The sequence below is a fragment of the Clinocottus analis genome, unplaced genomic scaffold (assembly GCF_023055335.1).
Source record: "Clinocottus analis isolate CAN_PGR_092001 unplaced genomic scaffold, fCliAna1.0.p SCAF_19, whole genome shotgun sequence".
Taxonomy (NCBI): Eukaryota; Metazoa; Chordata; class Actinopteri; order Perciformes; family Cottidae; genus Clinocottus; species Clinocottus analis.
In genome coordinates, this window is record NW_027175920.1 from 14,541,589 (window position 1) to 14,566,493 (window position 24,905).

General features: G+C 41.0%; 1 protein-coding gene across 2 annotated transcripts; it reads right to left on the reverse strand.

Annotated features, from left to right (window-relative positions):
* Positions 1-23,951, reverse strand: fmn2b (formin 2b). 2 transcript variants are annotated; one of them, XM_068582899.1, is made up of 20 exons: positions 22,108-23,951; positions 20,291-20,532; positions 18,204-18,382; positions 17,484-17,634; positions 17,091-17,102; positions 15,057-15,109; positions 13,350-14,266; positions 11,801-11,945; positions 11,043-11,130; positions 10,297-10,358; positions 9,649-9,740; positions 9,356-9,485; positions 8,018-8,164; positions 7,566-7,625; positions 7,180-7,300; positions 6,759-6,851; positions 5,712-5,763; positions 4,422-4,571; positions 3,848-3,929; positions 1-3,060 (listed from the first exon to the last, which is right to left on the reverse strand). In XM_068582899.1, the coding sequence occupies exons 1-20, from the start codon at positions 23,658-23,660 to the stop codon at positions 3,034-3,036; spliced, it is 4,356 nt and encodes a 1,451-aa protein (XP_068439000.1). In that variant the 5' UTR covers positions 23,661-23,951; the 3' UTR covers positions 1-3,033. The 2 variants fall into 2 exon arrangements, with proteins under 2 accessions (XP_068439000.1, XP_068439001.1); XM_068582900.1 differs by lacking the exon at positions 17,091-17,102.
* Between the last annotated feature and the right edge of the window lie 954 nt (positions 23,952-24,905).

Sequence of the window (24,905 nt, forward strand, 5' to 3'; positions counted from 1 at the left end):
TAATGTAGTCAGACATTTAGAATAATGGTGAGCATGTTGGTGGCAAAAACAAGTTTAGCGGCTGCTTTCTGCTGCGTTCTCTCTCAATACTGGATCAATTTCCAATACTGCACTCCGCATTAGACACTGAGACACAAAAGCATGGAGAAAATAGTGTGAAGAATATTCAGGTGGCCTTTTAAAGGAATGTTACTCATTCACCTCCCAGCCTGCTCAGCGACCTTTCCGTGACATCCCTGACCTTATGACAATGAAATACAGCTTGAAACCAAAATGCCGATTTCTTTCTCTTTATTTTACATAAAATATATCGCTGCCAAACCCTCATGTACACTTATAAACATTTATTTTAAAGTCCAGTCCCTGTTGAGAGTGTCATGCTGGCCAGCATGACATCAATGAACAAAAAGAAAAGACAAAAAAATGACATCAATGAGGGAAACACAAAACATGTCTCACAATACTTAAACAGATATTACCGTACATTGATAGTCATCAACTCTGCAACAAAGTTCAATAGCTGTAATTTAAAGTACTATACACATCCTTTGTTACATGGCTTTCAACTGCAACGCACACACACATTCATACTTACACACATTCCCTATATCTGGAACGATATCTTGTGTCATTGAACATACAAATTACATGTGTAAGTTTACAGTGACATTTTCCTGCTCATCGACACCACTGCCCGAATACAGACTGAGTTTAATTTTTCTACTAAGAGGCTGAAGTCTAATGGGACAATCAGGATGTAGAATTAAAAGCAGCAGTGTGGTAGCGTGTACAAGTCTGCATCGACAGCGTTGATATTGAGGTGAAGTGATGTGCTGCGGCATTTTAAAAGAAGGTGTCCGTGGCTGTCGTCTGGCGACCTCCATGATCGCTTTTTCCACATGGCATTTTTAAGCTGTTGAAAATATCACGAGATGTCCACAAGGCCAGTCAGTCTCTTACTTCAATGGCTGCTGAGATTTTGAGATTCCTATCAAGGAAAGACGATCCATACTTACTCGTCAAATACGGACGCAATGGAAGGCCAGCCATGCCCCTTAACAGGTGGTCAGAGCAGCTGATAAGCATAAAAGTGTACATAGGGCAGGTGAGAGTGGAGGCTGGATGGTTCTACTTTCACCCACCGTTTGTGTTCCGTGTGAGTGAAGTCAAGACAAGTTGACTTATTTTACTGTAGTTTTGTTAAATATCTTAAGGAGTTAACTAATACCAATTAAGCAAAAACTAAAATACATGTGTTTTACAATGTGTTGAACATGAGAGAACAAATGTACGTGTTTTGACCCAAATGACAATCTTTTCCAAACCTAACAAAGGAGTATTGCCGCATAAGTACATCTATGTTGCTATATTTTGAAAAAAGACTGAACGGGAACGACTGAAGCTGGCCAACTAGTGCAGCCAAACTTATGACAGCAACCCAAACCCAGGCAATAGTGAATGCATCTGAGGATATTTGTCTGGAATCTATCCATAGTTGGATCAAAGACGCAAGGGGATATTTCCCACGCTGCCTGACAAGAGAAGACATAATGTGTGATGTTGATGAAATACTAACCCATGAAGCTGACCTGAGACAAGATCATGCTGATATTGATGCCGATGCTGATGAACCTGTATATGTGCTCAATCTGGAGGTGCTGTAAATAAACCCTATTGACATTTTGGTGGCGGTGTGTTGAATTAATCCCTCCTGTGTCTAACAAACACTATTGTAGTCTGTGTTTTGACAGCTTGTGTGTTGTCTGAGGGTAAAGACTGATTGGGACCCAGAAGTTAGATGGTCGGACTGTTGGGTGTGAGTTTTTAAAATTGTGTGTGAAGATTTGAAAAAATGGTGAGTTGTTCCAGAAATTGTGTTTTAGCAATCGAGAAAACTATAAGATGTTTTTGAAAATACACTCATACATGTAAGCTCAGAGACTGACACGTTGTCCCTCATAGTAGAGGGGATCCTACAGCAAGTTGAAGCGTTAGTATTTGATCAGTTGGGAGTGACAATGTGTTGGGCAAACTGGCCAGTTACACTCCCAAGTCAAATTTCAAGAAAAGAAAAAAAAGAAAACTCTTTTTTTTCACCAAAACTGCACAATCCTCTAAAATCCCTTTTTTTTTTTTATCACAAAATGTGTCGAATTGGTCAATGTTTAAAAATGTTTCAGTCCAAAAACACATTAGTAATCATGCTGATATCTGGTGGACAAATATTTTGGAGAGTACCTAAATATTAAGACTTTGGACTAAGTGATACTGAATGAGTCAGACTTGTCATGTCTCATGGCCATTTAAATGCTGTTTTAGGGCCACCTACATTTGGCTCCAATTGTCCAATGCCTTAGGGTTATTTAAGCTGAATAATCTTGTTCAACAAGAAATAGGCCAAAAAAAAAAAAAAAGGTTTAAGAATAGCATTATACTGTAGCAGCAAACAGATGCCTCTAAACAAAGGGACTTTTGAGATTGGATTAAAAATATTAAGAGTGGATTTGTATAGAAAATGGTGGAAAAACAGGCGTAATCTTGAACCAATAAGTCAAGAAAAAATATTTAGCTTGGGCTCCACACAGTCAGGGAATTACTAGCCAAAATATAAAGTGCTTTTCAAATGGCCCAAACCTTTCTTCTTTCTAACAAGTTAAGATTGTTTTGTCAATCCAAGGTCATGAATTATCAGTGGAGTTTTGGCACATGTTGACATACATGTATGAGAACTGTGTGCAGAATTTAGTCAAACATGTGTTGCCCCAATTAAACATGTATGAAGTGACACATACTGAGTGCATATTTGTGCTTCCATTAGTGTTAGATCCACAAATGCGTTGGATTCAGTCATCAGACAGCTGGAGAGCAACATGAGTGATCAAGCTGCCAGAGCATGAAATAAATCAATTAAACAAGATATCTAGCATGTATGCTCAGCTCCACACACATCCCTTCATTCTTCTTTTCTGTCCTCTTGATACTTTTTTTATGTGTGACTCCTGGCTGGTGCCCAAAGTTGGGAAAAACAAGCGGTCAAATTTTCATGCCAAGCTTGGCTTTCTGTGGGAGGAAAAAGGATCATCAGGTTAAATGCATTAAACCTGACTATTACCTTCTACAATCAGCATTTTAAAGCTTAATAAACAGGAGTCTGGAACTTAAGTGGAAATGTGTCCTTATTTTGAAGTGAGAATTAATAAACATTTTGGTTTACCTTTTGTTTGCTACCTCAAATTCACAATGTAATGTATTTGCTGCCTTCATTAGCGTCACATTTTTACATTCTGTCTCATGATAGTGGTCAGCATTTATCACCATATTTACATATTAACATTAAGTGTTCAAGAGACTTAAAGTTACTATGAGGAACTTTCATGTCATGATGTTTTTGGCGGTCCCTGTGGACGAAAGCGGTGGTGGATAGTAAGACCATGGATCTAGATCCATGGTCTTACTAGAAAACTTCTCATCTTACTGCAGAAAGATAGAGCAGTCTATCCCGCTCAGTCCTGGTTTTCCTGTGCCTTCCTTCCCTCCAGCAGGCCCAGCAATACGGCCTGGGCCTCCAGCCGCATGGTGGGATTTGATTTTTTGAGATTACTTTTGTGATAATTATATGATGCCCTTGTGTGTATATTTTGGCTGTTGTTGAACCTTACAAATTAAATACTTTATAGTGTTATAAACCATTTATTACTTCTTTTTTTACTGCTAATTAATGGTCAAATAGAGGATTTAAACAAATAAACTTTAAGCTTTACTGTCAGTCGTCCTTAGTTATGAGGCCGTGGAAAACCTACTCTTCTGTCTTTAGATGAACAAGAACAAGGGTAAAAGGTGAACTTACAATGCCAGAGGCGTGTTTTGGTTTGACGCTGTAGGAGGCCTTCTCCTTGGCCTGTCGGAAACACTCTTCTGCTGCTTTTAACCTGAACAACACAGAATATGAATGCAAGTAATATGAATACGCCGATACTGATTTTGTGGCTTCTAAATGAAGAATACTAGCAAAGACCTTGACATTTGTGCATGGTAAAAAAAAACATTTGGATTGAACTCCATTGATCGATGCATTTTTAGGACGATCAGTGTTTCGGAATGATGGGCCTTCAAATCAACGTATCCTCGTCTGTGAGTATAACATCTTATGAAAAATGACTCTTTTTTTGTGTGCGTTTTTCTACTTAAGTGCATCTCAATTTCTGCTCGTAAATACATACAGTCTTTTAAAAATAATTTCCCATCTTTAAAGGAAAATACTCAGTCAGGTTACTCACTTGGTTAGTTTTGGAACTATATTGTGAAATACTGAGTTAAGTTTAGGCAACTGAAAGTTTGCTTTTGGTTAGCCATTCATTTGACATTCAATGCATTTTAGGAAAATAAGGCAGCAGTTCCTGGAGCTGCACGTGTTACCACACCTCTCCTTGAGAATGACTTTGTTCTCCTTCTTCCACTGGTCCTTGAAGTCCGAGGAGAACTCGTGCCAGACGCAGAATAAAGTGTTGGGTGAAGGCTCCTTCTCTCCTGACTTGGCCTTCACGGAGAAGAACACTGTGAGCTCCAGGAACCTGACAGGACACCATCAGAAGTATACTTATTGAAAATCCCTTTTTATCCTGCAGTAGAGAGACAATATGGCACTGGAGCTAAAATGACGGTTACAAGGTACTTTTCAGATTAACAGCTGACAGAAGGAAAAAAATGTTTGCAATATGTGTTAGAAAATAGTGGTTCCCAATGTTTGAGAATTGTGACCCCTTACAAGTGAGCTGTTGTCAGCAGGTTCCACAAGGATACATTTTCCCTCCAAACATCATCTTTGATCCTTTTAGGCCTAAAGAGGTAAAAAATATAAAAATCTAATATTTCACAAAAATAAGATTGAGAAAAGTCAGAACTACTGGACTGTATATACAATAGTTTTAAGTAAATGGCTTACTTCTGTTTATCTTAAAGAAACACAGGGAACTTGAATTTTGTGATGATTCATAGTCTGTCTACAGGGGCCGCCAAAATCATTACACAAATTAAGTAGTTGGTAGTGTTTCGGGGCACCAGACTCTCTTTAGAAAAGCTCTCATTTTACTGCAGTGGCGTCTGACAGCCTGGCCTACCCAGTCCTGGTTTTTGGATCTCCCGTGCCTCCCTTCCATCCAGTAATATGGCCTGGGCCTCCAGCAGCGGTGTCACAGCGTTGGTTCCCAGCCGACAATGTGTCGAGACCCGTACTAACCTCTTCCTTCAAGCACACGGACTTTGCATGACTTAGATAAGTAAACTAGATGCTTGTATTGTCCACTGAATTCCCATCTGTCGTCCTGTTCTTATCAAGCAGTCGCACACTGTTTTCTTTTTTTTATGTGACTTTTTCATGTTATTCAGCCAACAAACAAAAGAACGTTCTCCTCCTGCTGTCAAGAAGTCACTATCATTACTTCTAGTGCACCTGTGTGGAACCGTCTGCACCAAAAGCAATACGTAAAATATGCAATACGTAGCAGCACGTGCCAGTATGATCAAGGCTTTGAGTCTATGATGTAATGTGTAATTACTAAACATAAGGTAAAGGGCCAGCTGATGCAGTGCACTGATAAAGTGTACTGACCACAGTGCTATGTACAAACCACATCTCTCTTGTACAAACTGCTGGCAACAGTTGAAATAAATCACATAAAAGATGTTTGTGTAATGTGTCGTGTTTTTCTTACAATTTGTGAGTGCTGCTGAGTTGAGCATCCAGGGTCTCCAGTTCACTTTTAGCTAAGAAAGGAATACAAGAGGTCAATACAAAAGTGACACTTGCAAAAGTACTTGGGTTTGTTGTGGGCAACTGCCGCCCACTTGACTAGTTTTAAGCTAATGCACTGATCAACATTTGGTGAAGGCAACACCCCAACAAAATCACAGCAATGTGCCTACAAAGGCAAGAAAGAATGAGACTGCAGCAGATAAACACGTAAACTATGCATGATCTACAATATTCAAAATGTTTAATGCATTCAACAAGTTTGTGAGAATAAGGCAGCAACTTCCGGTTCTGCCAGGAAAGCAGAGAATGCTTTAGGGCGGGGCTTACTGTGATTGACAGGTCGCTGCCGCTCCCATATGTAAGTATACAGCGTCTCGAGATCACTCCTTTACTTTCTAAATATGGTATATAAGCCTTCAAAATGGCAGTCCACAAACTAACGAGCAACGTCTCGACGACTCAATGGAATGCACAATATGCTTTGGTGGGAAACGGTATACGCAGAAACTTTGTTGGTCTGCTAAAACAACAATGGGCACAGTTGGAGCCAAAATGAGGTTTAACATTTGAGGGAAACACTGGGTAAATTTGGACATGTAGTTCCTTCATTTGTACATAGGGTGGCACATTACATTAAAAAGGGGTTCTAAGAAAGCGTCAGGTAATGGGGACAGGTGTGTGTGGATGGGAAGCGGAATAGTTTTTGACCGTTGGTTGAGTCAGCTTCCCATGCTCCCAGATCAAGTGGTATCCTGTGTTGTGCTGCAACATGTAAGAATAACTTAATTCAAGTGTATTGGACATTGTGACTTTATGCTGGTATCACAGATTAAATGGATCAAAGAGACACAGCGCACTGGACATTGGATTTGTTTGTAGGCAAGAACACACGTCCGAAACATGTTCTCCCACTTAGTGGCTCTAAGTCTTCAATTGGTTAAGGTTCGAGCCTCTACAGGCATTTTTAAGTTCACGCAGTCTAAAACACTTTAGTTTGTTCAGTCACCTTGCGTAAGGAAGTCGTCCATCTTGTCTTTAAAGGGCTGCAGGTTATCCTCGTCTGAAACCTTGCACACCTTTTCTACTTCTGATGTACACGCTAATAATAATAATAAAAAAGCAGACAGAAATTACAAGCTCGCAGCACATTTTTGTGTGAAATACAAGTACACATATCTTACAGAATGGTTATTAAATCCTTTAAATCCACTATGTTTATAAATTTAAAATCATCAATTATTTTCAGTCTGTTCCAAAACCTTCTAGATATGAAATTTACCGTAAACCAACAGCAGAAGCCACAAAGAGTGAGGCTTATTACCACGTAAGCTGCATACTGTGTGTATGTGTGTGTTTGTTTGTGTGTGTGTGTGTGTGTGTGTGTGTGTGTGTGTGTGTGTGTGTGTGTGTGTGTATGTCTGTGTGACCTTTCAGGTCCTTCCTGAGTCGATTCAGGTCTTTCTGAAAGTCTTCAAACTTCATTTGTGAGGACTGAAACAGGTCGTGAGGCTCAGGGAGAGGGTACACACACGTCTCTCTACCAGCATCCTGGGGATGGACAGACAGGCGCACACACACACACACACACACACACACACACACACACACACACACACACACACACACACACACACACACATATATATATGTATATATATATATATATATATATATATATATATATATATATATATATATATATATATACATATATATATTGATGTGAGAGTATATAAATAAGGACAAAATCATCAACAAAGATAACAGTCCAGAAAAAAGGGGAGAGAGTAGTATGAGAGAAAAAAGCGCTCACCTCATCAAAGTGTCTGAGGTAGTATGCCACAATATAAGCCAGAAGACTTTTCTTGTTGTCCTGCATGTGGAGGAAAGAAAAACAACATATTTACTGTGGCTTTGACCCATGTGAGCAAAACTAAGCAGCCCCTCAAAACTACAGCTTCATATAACGTATAGTGTGGCATTATAGTACTAAAAACATACTATGTAAAAATGGATTAAAGAGATACACCCTTGCGATTGTAAGCACTACTCTATCTACTGTGTAAAGCTAAACTACAACACCAGAAAGAAAGTTGCTCTATATTTCATAGTCTGTTTGTTTGACTTTTGTACTCATTGGTCTCCAGGCCCTGACCCCCATGTGTCATCATGATACTATAGCATGCGTCATTAGTTCAACTCCTTATGAAAATGTCCACTTACATTTACGTGCCATTTGTTTCCGCTTATCCCCTTTTTACTCACGCTGCTCTTGACATCTTTGAGTTTGGGCAGGATGTCGAGGGTGAAGCCATCAGCTTGGCCTCTGGTCCGATTGCCCCCATTCATGAAGTTACCGAAAGCCAGAACCAGACCGAGAACCTGCTTCACTGTCGGACTGTCCTGCAACGCCTGCAGAGACACACACAGGTAGGTAAATCAGAGCTTCAAAGGTTTTCCATAGGGGGCAGCAAAGTGAAGTTGGAAACATTTACACCAAAATTATGTATGTATCCTGCAGCCTGGGCTATAACACAGGGTTTCCGCATGTGGTTAAAAAGTCATAAATCAGATAATCAGAATTTTAGGCCTTAAAATGTCATAAAAAGTCTTAATTATGATTTTGACTGGTACAATAACTTAACAGCTAGCTAGGCTAACCGTTTTCATTAGCTTGCTAGCTTGTCGTTCATTCACCGTGTTTGAGCCGCGCGTTTGGGTTGGATAATGTCTTCGTTTTAAAATACCGCGTGGGCTTTAAGAGAAGCAATGCGTGAATATCTCCTCTGAGATGCAGAACGCCGACCTGCGTTCAACAGTCCGATATAATGTGGCTTCATGCAGAGGAAGTGTTGCTGGGATTTTTAGTTTGATATCTAATTAATAACCTTTGTTCAGGTAAAGTGCAGTCCGTAAGTTATCCGTTGAATTGAATGGTTACTTCTGGAATTCTCATCTCTTGTTCTATAAGTTCTGAGTGTGTACCTCTGTGAGTGTGTCTGTGAGTGTGAGCCCGCTGCACTTTGTGCAAGAAAACGCTCAAATTAGCTTCTTTGGGTATAAAGGCATTACAGTCGCATGGCAGGTCAGAAAAGCATAACGCCATTCTAAAAAGCCAGCAGCAAACACCTGCAATCACACAGTTTTGTTCTGGTCCCTATCCGCTTTAACATTAATGTTAATAAATTCAGTTACTTTGCAAGTCATTTTGGGAACACACCTATTGAATTTACTTCATATATATATATATATATATATATATATATATATATATATATATATATATATATATATATATATATATATATACTCTCTAGAAACTAAACAGTTTGAGAGATTAGGGAGGGGGCGGGACGACACTGACAGCAGGAACAAGTTCCAAACTAAGTATTGTAGTATCATACTTTGTTTGCCAGTAAGGATGTGAAATAGGTCATAGATTGCATTCATAATGGTCATAAAAAGGTCATAAAAAGTCTTAAATTTAACTTGTTGAAACCTGCACAAACCCAGATAACAGAGATGCTGCCTTTGTGCGGCAGCATGTAATCAGCCAAGCATCAAATTCCATTATGTCTTGTCAGTTTGGAGAGTTTGACTCACCTTGCAAACCCTCTGCAGTGTGTCCAGCTTCCTCATTATGGATGACATGCACTCAGAGAAGCTGGACTGGAAGAGGATGCAGAAAACTCTGCTGGAGAAGTTTGGGATCAGGGAGAGCTGGTGGAGAAAGCTGTAACACAATAAAAAATCCAAACTCATGTCCTCTGGTATCTCTTCACTCACTCTGTTAATCTCTCTCTGTGTGTGTTACAGGCTCTACTGGCTAAGCCATGGCATTCACCATTACGTCTGCTCATTGTGTTAAAGTGTCGGAGGAATAACACATTACTCACTGCTCGGGTTTGTCCAGAGGTTTGGCATTCTCCTTGTCTTTTGAAGACTTGATGTGCTTTTCAATCTTGTCCAGCTCCTCCTGTTGAGCTCTCTGAGGGAGAGACACAAGAAACCAAAATTCATACAATTACAACAGCGTAGCAATAGAAAGTACACATATAGCAGAGCCTTTCCAATCTGACAGTATGGGACTCCACATGGACAAAATAGAGACAAAATACTCACAATGGACATTAAAGGTAATATGTGTGAAAGTCACACTGAATCAGGATTATGTTTCCAAGAAGTTGGATTTCATGCAGATTACAGATAAATTAAAATTAAATTCATTGGAGCTGTAATTGTACAGTATTCATATAGGCAACGTACATAGGAACATTATAAAAAAAGATTACCTCCCATAATCAGGACAATGTAATTAAATATGAAACCACCATAGGAGGAGAATCTTATTGAAAACATCCATATCCACTGATTTACATACTATCCTAAAATTGTAAATATGATACCAGTCGGACAAACTCACTCTGAAAACTGTAAAATAAGGACTCAATACCACAGACTTTTTTTTTTATAGACAAGTGATCATGTTCTTCCATATTCAGACAAGCAAGATACACTCTCTGTGTAGAGTCTGTGCTGCTCACATTTTCGTACAGGGCTTGTAGGGTCTCCAGGTCGACCACTGTGTTGTCCAAGTTCAGGATGGCTTAAAATAGAGAAAAAGAGATGTCACAAGTCTCTTCAGTAGCAATTAAAGGGTCAGTCAGTGTTCTGACGGTCCGTTATTCCAAAACTCCAATAGTCTGAAAAATGTCCCATTGCACCAAAAGCCCATTTGTCCAATAAACTTCTATATAGTAGGAAAGAAAGATTGGGAAGTTCCGATAAAGTCATTCTGCATAAGAATTAGCCATCTGGTGGTGTGTTGCATAGAGAGTTTGTGTTTTTGGAGCAATCGGCCTACGGAACAATGGGTTGTTTTTTTCTTGACGGAATAACGGGATTCTGAACAATAGGTTTAGGTTAAAGGGTTAATTTCATCCATTCCAAAACCAAGTTAAAAAGACCAGAAAAAAATAATAAAGTAACCTTTGCCTTCAAGACTTTTATTGGCAGGTTTATTCAAGGTTAAGGTTAAAGCCACTTAATATATATACAGATATGTGTACAGATATACAGGTAGGTCTGTAAATTATATCGTTATAGAGCTTTTGGCACAATCATTCTCCTCTTTGGCTAGAACTGGCTCGAACAGCTGAAGATGAGACTAACTGATGAGATGGATATTTTCCCCAAGGTACCCTGTGTGGCATACACCTATCTCCATTGTGGTAAGAACTATGTACTACTGTCTGTAAATATCAAGCTATTACGAAACGGATGAACTCACCATGCTGGATATCTTTCATGTCGAGATGCAGGGAGGACATGAGAATCCCCACCGCCTGGGAGCGTTTATTGTTCAGGAGCTTCACGACCTAAAAACACACATATGAAGCACGAATGTGTTTCTGGGCTGAACTCCTTCTTGTTTTGCTTGACCCATCCATCAACCCTATGGACTTTCTTGCTGATTATACTGGTAACGTAACATATTAACAGGCATGCCCGAGTGTTTGGGTTGTGAAACATGCTGTAACAACACTGTGTTCACTTTCATTCAGTGGATCTGTTCTTCGTTGCTAGCGTGTGGTACTAGTGCACTCTCCTCCCGTCTCTTTTAACAGGGTTCCCACCGATTTGTGAAATGTCTTCAATTAGATTTTAAGAAATATTTCTCCACAGCATTCTCTAGTTGTTAATTAAAGGATGATTATATTGATACACTGTTTTTCTTTGTTAATGGTGCTTGACTGAGTGTACTGGGACGCATTTAGACTCAGAATTATCAACGTTGGACTTGCAAAGGGTTGCAGCAGAAGCCGCTGGCTCTGACCGAATGTTACATCATCTACATTCAACGTATCTGTTGCTTTCAGGAACGTACAATGCAAGAAAAAAATAATTATTGGCGACTGGGCTATAATATAATATAGGCTACTGAGTTTTAAAAAGGTAATTCAAATAAATACATTGTTGTTGACCTTACAGAAGCAACAATAATTTGTGTGCATGTACAGCATGGAACACACACTTCAACACACAGACCTGTTTGGTCTTGGACTTGGTGATGGTGTCAGAGAGTGGCTGCTTCTTCTCCTTCACAGCTGTTTTGGAGAACAACTCTACAAACTCCTCAAAGTCCATGTCAGGTTCCTCGATTGTCTCCCACACCATTGAAGAAGAAACCTCTCTGAGAAACACAAAAGAGCCCTTACAGAATGGATGGGAGGTTGTTCAGCAGTATGAATAGGTGTGATCGTAGTGTACAATTTTTTCTGCCTTTAAAAATAATAAGAGACCTTTAGAAAACAAGTCCAGCAAGAAAACTATTGTTCTAATAATCAAAATGGATGTGATAAAGCCGTGAAAGCTCCATGGACTGTGGTGTTTGGACACGTTGTCTAACATTTCTACAATGTGAGGCGCAAGAAACTCCAAATTAAAACATTTTGCCAATAACATGTTTGTATAAATGTGTTAAATCTCAGAGTTAACTCTGTTAACTCACATTGGGAAAAGCAAAGCCAGAGGCCACGCAACTAGTATGCATAGATCAGAAGGAGAACGGGGTGCTGTCGGAAGCTGTCAAAAACGCTTAGAATATATCTGTCTTAGATATACAGAATACAAGAGCAAATACTGATGTCTATGAACGTCACTTTACAGTAGTATAAGAACACGAAACGAGCCTTAGTCCTGAAGAGTATTTACACTTGAGTTGAGTATTTACATTTGAGTTAGAGCCTCAAATGTGGATTAGTGCATTGCTAAAAATAGTCCCAAACAAATGCACTTTTGTGCCGATTGAGTCTCTCTCTTTTGGGGCCTTTCTGAAATTTATTTTTTTTGATATATGGTAAATAGATTTTACTTGTACAGCTCTTTTCTAATCTTCCAATAACTCAAATCACTTCAACACTACTTGTCATCATTCACCCATTCACACCTATTGATACAGGGGATTGGTTACCATGGAAGGTCCCACCTACCCATCAGGACTATTTAACATTCACACACTGTAGGCACAGCTTCGGGAGCAATTTGGGGTTAAGTGTCTTGCCCAATTACACCTTACCATGGACTAGCGGAGCCGGAGGTCCAACCACCAATCCTTTGATTGATCTTTACACAGTCGCCCATATATATGTGAGATGTGTTTAAAGAGCTAAGTACTTCAATAGGAAGAGCCACAGAGATGGCAGGGCAGTCAGAAAACATTGATCAATTTGTTCATACTATATAATAACACATTCATTACCAATTGTAAAGCAAATGCCAGAATGGAAATGGGAAAAGGGGATTTTGTGTACTCTGCACCCTGATCATGGAATATGTTGCAGAATGATTTATAACTCAAAGAACTGATGCTACTGCTTTTAAATCTAAAATGAAAGACATAAAGATAACTCAGAAAAGCTGTATCCTTTAGGTAAATTAAAACACTGAATGATATCAGATCGTGTCTTTGAACCCTGACTGCTTTCTGCATTACATGTTTTTACACTTTTCTCAATTGTGTTCGGGCTCAGAATGCAAGTAAAGCTAAACAAACCGCAGCATCATCTTGAGGATATTAGGGCTTCAGCATCCTTACTTCTTAGTGTTCAGCTGGATCCTTGTCCAGTAAAGGGGCTTCATGGGTCTGGGAGGTTCCACAACAGCCTTCCTGGCTGGCTTCTCCTGGGTTAGACCCAGAGCATACAGCCCCATCGGCAGAGGAGGAGGCAGGGAGCCCAGAGCTCCTGGAAGAGCTGGGGGAGCACCAAAGTCTCCTGGTGGGGGAGGGGGTGGAGGAGGCCCGCAGCCTGGAGGTGGTGGTGGCGGCGGTGGGGTACCCATCCCTGGTAATGGGGGAGGAGGTGGAGCAATGCCGCCAGGGAGAGGAGGAGGAGGGGGTGGAGCAAGGCCACCCGGAAGTGGAGGAGGTGGAGGAGGAGGGGGAGGACCTAATGAACTAAAAGGTGGAACTGTGGGACCTGCTGAACCAAAAGGTAATGGAGGTGGAGGTGGAGGACCGGGCATTGCGCCTTCTGGTAGTGGTGGAGGAGGTGGGGGAGGCGGTGCACCTATCTGTTCGCGTAAAGGATGAGGAGATGCTGTTCCTCCTGGCAGAGGAGGCGGAGGCTGCAGCAGACATGAACACATCGAGCCCTCCTGCTTCGGCGGAGGCAGCAGGAAGCCATTCACTCCGACCGGCTCACCGCAAGGCACTTTGAACTTAAAGCCATCGTCCATGGGCGAGGTCTGCACCGACTTGGCTTCCAGGCAACCAGCGGGAGCCGCCTCTGTCTGCAGGTGGGCGTCACACAAAACCCTCAGCAGGCCTTCTTCGCCCCCACACTCCCTGTCCGTGGTGGAGGGCGTGAGTTTCATACTGTCTTTGTCCAGCGGAAGGGGCTGTTGCTCCAGCTCAGCAATCTTAGTCCTGAGATCCTCTATGGTTTGTTCCAGCTGTAGGATGACATGGATGTGTTTTTCCTTCAGTTTTGCTGAAGGAAGGACACGTTCCTCCTGCAAATAAGAGAGACGCAAGAGGTTCATTGGCAAATTAAGAATTATCTATTTATTAAATACGTTCTCAAGTTGTTGACTTCAAAACTTTTCTCCATGAAAAGCTGTTTACAGCAAACTAAATTGAGAGTACAGAGGTGCCTAATTTAATTATTGATTGGGGAGGTGATTGCAGAACACCTTGGGATTAGGAATAGTTGCAAAACAAGGGATGTGCGACCGTGGTGGTTTGGCTCTCTCGACAGCAAAACGTTTCTTCCTCGTGTCGTTTATTCTTTTGCACCTTTGGGACGAGCGCTATCTGTTGCACCCGCGTTAATAATTCAATTTTGTCTCGTAATGCAATGTAATGTATTGTGAAATTTTACAACAAAAAGAATAACAGAACGCATCAGACATTTTTTTATTGCATGATGGATTAAGAAAAGGCATGCAGAAAATACTTTGCTCTTTAGATATGATTACTGATAATAGACTCCATTTATATAGCGCTTGTCTACCTACACGGACAAAGAGCTTTAAGACCGTTCCTACTTCAGTGCAACAGACAGTACTTCATACAGCTGGAAATCCGTGCAAGCAACAATATATCTGAGTGCAAGAATACAGTTTGAGCAGCTTTCCAAGCACAAGCCAGGCATATTTGAATGTGGGGACAGGTTTTTGAAGTAAAGTATTGTGAAATCTGAAGTGAAATCAATGAGTTACACACATGTAAAAAGATCAGACTCTTGAATAATGACATTAAAAAGCTTGATCACCAAAACTAGAGAAAAATTAAGTGACTGACCACTTGGCTCTCCTTCTGTAGCTGCGACAAATCCAAGATGGCTGCCTTGTGTTCTGAACAAACAGAGAAATCAGTAGGTCAGCAGAACATAGAACACCGAAACCCTTTACACAGGGATCATATATATATATATATATATATATATATATATATATATATATATATATATATATATATATATATATATATATTGTTATATAATTTACATACCTAACTAATTCAACAAACACTTATTTTAGGTAAGAAACTTACTTTTTTAACCCAGTGGTTCTCAAACTTTATTTGTCACACCCCCAGAAGTTTGCCCTAACAAACTTGTAACAAAATGGTCCAACTTTTTAAGAATCCTCCATCCATGCTTTTTTAATTAATAGATTAAAGAAGATTGAAATCCTAAGTAAAATACATTGTTCCATCAGACAAAAACTAATATCATGTGCAATCACATTGTTAGAACAATGCAAATAAAGTTATATCTGTGCAACTTATATTTGGCAAAAAGATTACCACAAAGTAGCCGGTCCGATCCCTGTTCTCCCCATAGTTTGTGTCCTTGATCAAGACACTGATCTTCATAGAAGACACAATTGTCCCCACCAATACGAAAAAAAAATATTTTGCACAATATATTTGAAAACTCACTCGTATTATTATCTATACTATGTTCGTTTTCCAATGCGCTCTCGAGCCTGCGAGACAAGATGATGTCATTTAATTGGCTGAAGTAGCGAGTCAGAAACACTACGTGAGTAGTCAGACACAGTAAGCTACTAAAATACGCTTCAGGTGAGGTCTTACTCATAGCGTTTTGTTAAGAATTACCATGCATTACATGACATTGAAGAATGTTTGGGGAATCTGACCTTATGTCAGTGTTTCACCCTTAAAATAAAGTGTCCACAAACACGTCCTTCTTCGGTTTGCAACTTTTATAAAAACAAGTCACAAGTTATAAATAAAGTGCTTTCCTCCCTTATGCAATCCTTAGCTACTTTTCTTTTGATGTCTTATTTAAATACACCAAAAAGATACCCCCATCTTTTACTCACAGAGATGAACTGTTGGCCTACATTTTTAAGATATTTTTTTTTCAAGAACAATCGTAACTTCTTGAGCTGAAGTTGCTGTATTTCGATGAATTTGGGATCAGGCTGGTATGGTTCACTCCCAATGTCCAGGACGCTCCTATACTGACTTCCTTGACGGTCACTGTCGCTCAAACTGACTGTTCCCTAAAGGTCAAAGAAAACTTAGCTAGTCTGCACATACATGTTTTAACCTAATAATGCACTTAAAACAAGTAGACACTGTCAGCTATGATAATACACCTCAAGACAGAATCGATTTAAGACCTTGTTTTATGGAACAGCCTGTTTTTTTATTCAACATCACATAATTCCCCATCCAAAAGTGCTGCAAGAGCACCCTACAATTTCATATGTCTTACTAATTTAATATGACTGTGTCCATTTCTAAGCATTTACTTTAAATGTGTGCTTAAGTTAATTCACATGTTGTTATTCCATTTTTTGAGAACATTGATTACTGTACACAAACTGACTGTGAAGGATTGTATTTACCCTGAAGAATAGCCACTGAGTAAAACTGCAACGGCATATGATCCTGATTCCATAACCAGTCAGAAACTATCCGTGGCTTCCTTTTTATGATTATTGACCAATCAGGAAACCCCAGACAACCATGTTGAGAACTGTGTGAAGGTGCGTTCGACTTGGCGTGCCCTCAAGAAGAGCAACAGACTTTGAAAACAATTTTCTTTCTGGACAAAACATGGAAATACAACTTGTTACGTAACTGGCACTACTTGGTAGGGATCAATGTTTGTTTGGTTTCACACAGGACAGAAACAGTGGTCCTGTGTCTGTTAAAAGCGGATGCCTAAAATGTATTTTGTGGCATTTCTAAATCACTAGCTGAGATGATCCACTCAGCATGGAGCAGCAGGTATATTTCCAGTTATGATAATATGACAAATATTTCCCCCGTTACAGCTGCACAGAAATTATTACTCACCTAGATTGTCTTCTGAAATGCCAAAGCACAAAGTTGAAATAAAGCCAATCAGATGAAAACAGAAAAATAAAAAAGGGAAAAGAATCAAAGACAAAGGTCAAGATTCCAGCTTGAAAATCAATGTGTGTACACTATTATCTGCACTTCCATTTGGTTATTGGAGCCAACATTTGTTAAATATTATACCACATCACTGTCACATCCTAGGACGGTGGGACCACTGGCATTAACAGGCATTAATACATGAAAAGTGGGTTTAACATCAAAAGCTCAGCAATATGCCAATTATGTACTGACTATAAAAATATGTGCTGCAATTGTGAAAGTTTTACTGGATTACTATTTCGCTCAAGTAGCCAGCTTTGTGTATGTAGGCTAAAGGGTTGATCTTACCTGCCTCTGTGGAATTAATGACAGTCCTTTTGTCTCCACCTGGCTTGACTGGAAGCCAGGGCCCCTTAAGTTGCCCCGGTAGTTTCCCTTCAAGCAGATCCAGGGAGTGAGGTGGCTGGTTAACTGCTGCCCACGTATACAGCTGGTCATGCTGGGCAAACAAACACAAATCTTTTAAATGCTCTATTTTCAATGTCAAAGCACACATTTATCAACGCCTGCCATATCCCCCAGAAAAACACAAGATACAGGCTTTAACAATGTTTTTTTTTTTTTTTTACATTTGTTTATATCATATTTTATGACGCAGATGATGGAGCAGTTTATTTCCTTTTAAATTGAGGAGTTAGGCTCAAATGTGTATAAAAGTAAAAAGGTTTCAGATTGGTCCTCAAACAAAACATGGTATGCTCTATAATTGATTATTTCAAACGTAATCTTAAAGGTCAGATATACTAACGTAACAGAATGTAACACTTCAAGTTGATACTAAAGCGTTCAGCCATTAGTTTTGCCGGAATTAAAAGAGTGGTGTGAAAACAAACTATAATATTTAGATGTTGGGCATTGATTGGATGATGTTTAGTTCCCTTGTGGTGCTCATTGGCTTGATTGCTTTTTCACCCGAGCAATCAAATTGAGCCACAGCCGTGAAAAAAGCAGCTCGCAACGAACCTAATTTAATTTTAGGGGGAAGGTGTATGAGTTGTGAATACGTACGTTAAACTTGGTTGATGCTGTTGAGGTGATGTGGGCTGGACTGCCTCCCAGTTGCTCTCTAAAACAGTCAGTGAACGGCAACAGGAGGCCCATGGCCAAGATCCTGGAGCAGAGCCTCTCAGCCTCCTCGGGCTCTTCCTGCTGCTGCTGCAGGAACAGCTTCTCCAGAAGAGTTCGACCTGGACAGCCAATGATGCTGATGTCACTAATTATATTGTATTCTATGAAGCAATTTGCTGGAATCCCAGATGAGAGAAACCCAGATAGTCAGACAGGGTAGTACATTATTCGTCAGTCTCTGGAATGAAGGCACAAGACTTACATCGACTTATAGAGGCTACTTTGCTAGCTTCAGTTTTCAGTTAGTTGGACTTCAGATGGAACTTCAGATCATGAAACTATTCTGCAAGGATGTACCCATTCAGCCTGCATGCCCCTGTCTTGCACTTGCTCTGATAGATTTTTAGAAAGCAGAATAATAACTTCGGTCAGATTTACACAGGGCCAAGAAATGGGCAGAAATCTAAGATGGGCAAATCAAGTTTCTTTCATCTCCTCGACAAGTTATGGAAACCCGGCTTCTCCTACACATGCCATTCAAACGTGAACTCCAATGATTTACCATTGCACTCCTTTTCACATTGTCAAAACTCACCACAAACAGTTAAAAGAGGATACAAATCAATAGAGCAGATCAAATGTAGTTATTTTACCAACAGTTCTTGATTTGGGTATGTTATGCTAATAGCAGCTAATGTAGCTTCAAGACAAGCGACTTCCTACAGTTCTGCCGAAATGTCTTAAACGTGCAAACTCTCTCATGGCCATTAGGGAGGGGGTGACTCTTCTGGTTTCAAAAAGCAGTCAGGCTACTTACCACCTAAAGTCTATGAGAAAATGACTCTTATTTTCTCTTGATTTATTCCCTCAGTAAACATTGTAAACATGTGTTTATGGTGTCAATCTCTAGTTTAAAGTCTTCTTCACTGCAGCATGACATTCATTTAGTACATTATGGTCCATTTAGAGTAACAAGGTCATTAAGCAGAAAATGCTTTAGGGTGGGGCTACCTAGTGATTGACTGGTCGCCACCAAGCTACCAGATCTGTGTCTCTCAATGGTCAGACATAGAGGCCTGCAGGTTAGCAATGGCAGCCGCTTGATTCAACGGCAAAGTGCAGCCAAACTAAAGTTGGGGAGAGTTTAACTTTTGCCTCCAAATTTACGGCCAGAGAACACCCTCAGCCAATCAGTAAATAATCCGGTAGAAATCACACACATACACACACACACGCACACACACACACACACACACACACACACACACACACACACACACACACACACACACACACACACACACACACACACACACACACACACACACACTGGATTACTCAGAGTAAACTGGTTCCTTATATTATAACTAGAGTATAGACTATAAATGTTGATGCTCTATATTGCCCTTCCCCTCCTTCTGACAACATTGACATATTTGTCAAGTGACATTCCTACATAAATAATGCCAGTTGTGATCAAAAACAATCTTTTTAAGTTGACTGAAAACCACAAACTTTCCCTCAACATGGCAGGGCCTTGCGCACAAAAATTACCAAAATATGTTTGTCAACCGTTGTATGAGAATTGGGTAGCATGTTTTCTTAAGGTGGCATAATTAGTCACACTGGCACATCTTTTTAACACACGCTGTGAAGAGGTTGTGGTCATTTCCGGTATTCACAATCAGGCTGTGCAAAAGACAAACCGCTTCACAGTGGCTTTCAGGAAGTGCACATGAGCAGGCATCGATCAATGAAGAAAAGGTTGAGCTGGTCTCCAACTAAAAATACCTTTGCGCATGGATTGATGGCAAACTACCAAAGTTCAACAACATGTATTTTGTTTTAACCACAACCTTTTAATGTGGGCTAATTGGTTATGCCTGACATGAACATATTTGTAATGGATACATACTGCCAGAGCTACTCATGCTTTAGATTATAAGTGTCCTTTGTTTGTTAACCTTTAGCTGCAGACATCTGCACCAGGAAACATCAAAATCAAACTGAGGGCACTCTCTACTGACCTGTGAAGACGTCCTGAAAGCCACAGGTAGAAACCTGTCCGCAGGAAGACCTCCTGGTAGCACAGAGGGGTTGGCTGCCTCCTCCTCTGCAGCCCACCAGATATTCCCCCGAACCTCCTCCATCCTCCTCTCTGCTCCTCAGCCTCCTTTCGAGCTCCTCCGTCCAATCGGCCGAGCGACTCAGGGTCCCAGCAAGGCTTCGCGAGCGCTGTCTGCGGCCCTGATGGCCCTCGGGCATCAACCTGTCAGCATTAACATTTAAGGTTAGCTTTACTTCCAAAACAGATCACTCATAAAATCAAATAATTTTAAGGGATATTACAATGATCAACTAAAATAACCAGTGTTGGCCGTTCAGACGTAGGTCATGCTTGCGCTAATTAAAAATCCTTACAATTCAGACGTGATATGATATTTTTCACCAATATTATAATATTTTACCAATTACTACATAATGATGCAATGTGCATGCTTGATACACTTTTACAATCTTACAATATAAAGTTCAATCTTACAAAAACCTGTTGTAAGCACTGCTAATTATAAACTTGTAAACAACATACATTAATTTAAACCCCTCACATGAGTGTTAATTGTCCAACCATAGCTTAGCAACAGTTTCTATGCATGGCTTTCTTTGACCCTGATGATGGCCACAGGCCCAAACACGTTGGTCTTACTTTAAAGTTGTTCTACATGTCTTCACATTGTGAAGGGGTGTTCGTCATGCTCCATGAGGAGTGATACTGTGTATCTAAAGACTTTGGCTGGGTGTGTGTTTTTTATTAGCTCTAAAAAAACTAAAACACAAGAGCAAAATTAAAAAGAATGGATAAAACCCTGTGTTTTTTTATACTTGATATTATATATTTTGTGGGCCTGGGGTGAAGTTAGGACTTTTTTTTTTACCTGGAATTCAGTTACTACTCATCCTCTTTTCTCTCAAGTATTAGTGAAACACCATCTGAAAATTAAGAATTTTTAACAACCAAGAAAAAGTAAAACCTCTATATTGCTTTTAGTCTTTGTGTATTTCTGAAACAAAAAGAGAAAAGAACATTGGTCCTCCAATAATCTAGCCCAGATCCGAAACTGAGGCTAAAGGAGGTCATAGTTTGCACTTGGGTTCTATAATCATAACGCTGGGCAATATTTAAATCACTTCTGCTAACATTGTACTCACTTACTGTATATGTCTTTGAGATAAGGGAGCATGGTGACCATACTACATACAGCAAGATAAACAAGCAGTTAGTCAGAGAGGTTGTTAACAAGCCAATAGTTTAGCCACATTATTGAAACCACTTTTTTTGGAGGTAAAGCCCAAACCATATCTAAGATGGTGCTGGGAAAATGCGGAAGAACCGTTAGTCCGAGTTAAACTAGTGAATTGGCTATGTATGTCATCTATGATGGAAGTTTGTTTACAAGCCGTCTGACTTTTCCAAACCTCAACAATAACTTGGGTGAGTATGAACCAATAGGGATGATGCCAAAAATTGCTAAAATAAGACCCCTGTGCCAATACGGACCCACGACCCACTGGTCAAAATAAAGCTTCGATGTACCACCTAATTTCTACACAGCAATGCATTAAAGTACGATAAATAGTAAGCATACAAAATAAATAGTAATCTATTTAAACTGTTATTTCAAAGCAGTGACAAAAATAATCTACTTTATCTGCATGATAGTTAAAACCAAACAAAAGTTTATTTTAAATAGCATACTATACCAAATCATGTCCAAGGTAAAACTGGATCAAAGATAATAAGAATAAAGTTATTATAATGAACATGTTGCAACACCACAGGTACCTGTGGAGGTGGTAGTGGGCTCTGTGTGGGGACAGGGAGGGGGACAGGGCCGGGGAGCTGAGCTGCCTCGTGGTGGTCTTGATGTAGGAAGGGAAGATGGGAGGGTAGGGCTTCACCACAGGGAGAGAGGAGGTGGATGAGTGGGTGGACCTGAGGAGTCGTTTAGCCAGTGTGGGGCTCTCCTGGGGGGGCAGCGGGCTGAAACACACGCTGCTCCTCCTGCACTGCCTGGAGGCGGAGGCCCTGGTGCCGGCAGCAGCAACAGAGCCGCTGGGTTCGGATCCAGCGCTCAGGCAGTCCTCAAGGGACTCGGCACTGGTACCCGAGTCCAACTGACCCTCACCTTCGAACACGTTCCCTGAACTCAGCCTTTCGGTGGCTTCAGGACTTTTGTGGTGGCTGTCTGCGGCTTGCGGGCTGTGATCTCCATCCAGCCTGGGATCCCTCTCCTCTCCTTCACTTCCTGCATCCTCTGTGCCCCCTGTGGCTTTCCCAGCACTGTCAAATGTGTGATCGGGGAAGCTGTTAACATTGGTCGTCATGGTGACCGGGCTGACTGCTGCCCCCCCTGCGGTAGCCGTGGTGACGGCTGTGTGAGGGGGCTGATGCACCCAGGCATGCTGGTCCTTTGTGCCTGTGGCCACACAAAGAGCAGCTTCTTTCTCTCTCTGCCTCTTCCCGTTTAGCTGCGGGCGCTCCACACCATCCTTGTCCTCCCTCCTCTTGAGGAGTGGGGCGGGTTTCTGGACAGAGCCAGACAGAGGTCCCGCCTCTAGGAATGACAGGGCATCAGACCCAAGTTCTAATTCTGGAGTCAGGTCAAGCACCACAGGAGGAGTTAAATTAACGTCCCCATTACTCTGCTTCCTCCTCCCTTCTCTTCCCCAACTCGGATCCTTTTCACCCCCTCCTCGCACTTCCACAATTGCAGAAACGCCCCCATGCTGCTGTTGGTGCTGGAGCCTTATAGCAAGCTGGATGTCCGCTAGCAAATCCTCATGGTCAGCCGCTGAGTGGAAGCTGTAGATATCAGTGTCCGACCCGGAGCTCCCCGCCTTCTGCCCTCCATCATCTGTGGGGGAGGTAGCTGCTGCCGAGGCTTTCCACTGCAGCTCCTGCTTCCGCTCTTGTCCCTCTTCATCTTTTTTCCCCAGCTCCGGTTTCTTTTTCCTCTCTGCCTCAGTGTCCGACAGTCCCAGTTCATCTGCAGACATTTCAGGTGTTTTTGTGTTGTCCAATTCGTCATGTTGAGAGACTAAAACGTCCTCCTTTGAGCCGGTTACTGACGAACACGCGTCTCCTTTAGCTTTCAGGTTGCCCCTTCGCTTCCGGATGGAGAAAACGGAGGACTTAGATTCAGATTTGTTTTTCTTCTTTCCTGGTCCTGTGCCATGCAGTCCCCCTCCACCTCCTCCATGCTTACCGTGGAGTTTCTTTCCTCCCTTCTTTGTGGTGTCCCCTCCTCCCTCTCTCCATCCTTCATCCAGTGAAGGGTAGCTTACACTACCCGATGCTGCTGCAGCTTTCTTTTGCTTAGCCTCTTGGTTGCCCATGTTGATAGAGCGTCTGACGGCTTCCTGCTTCTCCTCTCAGGGCATGGCTGGGGGAGCTTTTAGATGCCTGTGCCTGGCGTACGTGGAACCGCCTCGGCCTAATCCGTTGATGCTTGTCTGGTGGAGGTAGAGGAGCTGCTGGTGCTGCTGGTGATTTTTCCTTCTTTATTTCTGCTCTGTTGTGCGACGATTTTCCTCGTTGTTTTCTGGTGACGAAGGCTGGAGGGGCAGTGATGTTGACGTTGATGCAGGAGAGACGTACAGTTCACCCTCCCTCCTCCTCTCTTTCTCTCTGTCTCTCTCTTACCCCTCCTCCTCTCCATCTGCTGAAAGGAGTTATGCAGGCACTGTATGCTCAGTGGAGCTCTGAGATCTCTCTCAGAGCAGCCGGTCTAGCTTTTGTTGCTGAAGGGATTCACGCACTCCTGGCTATAGGAACCTCTTATGCAGGATTCTGGTTCTTGTGTCAAAAATAAAAGCTGAGCCATATGTTTATTTCATTCTCTGCATCTGCAAGGGTGTAGCCAAAGCACACACTTGCATTCTCTCTACTGGCCATCAGGGGGTGACTCCTCTAGTTCCAAATGTTTAGCATGGTTGTATAGAAGTCTGGTTTTATAGAAGTTTATAGAAAATTACTTTACTTACTATTACTTCTCACTTGAATTATTCTGTCAGTAAACATTTTATATCTCAATCTGTAGTTTCAAGTATTCTTCAATACAACATGATATTCATTCTGTATATTAGGATACAAAGAGTAAAATAAACCATGAAGCAAGTATGCTTTAGGGTGGGGCCAACTTGTGACAGGTTGCTTTCATGGCAATAATGAAAGCGTTCAGTTGTACGACTAAAAAAGACAGTGTCAAGGCTCTCAGGGGTCAGAGGCCCTTTTTCAGTAATTAATAACAAACGTACTAGCAAACAGAAGTTTGCCTAAATTAGCATGCTAATTAATATCACAATTAAGGTGAAGAACAGACTAAGGTCTATTAAAGCTTCCTACTTACTTACTCTTTCATTTCTTATATGATTGAATTACAAAAATAGAAGATTAATTCTTAGAATCAATTTATTTGCAAAAACAAAATCTCCCTAGTTGTCATGAAAATGTGGATCGATAAGGAGAGACCAGTCGGATAAAGAAAAGATAATTGTTTATTGTTAACAGATTATATGTGATGATAAAATCTCAGTCTTTGGCGCTTCGACTCTACAGAGAGATCTCTAACTGCGTGACAT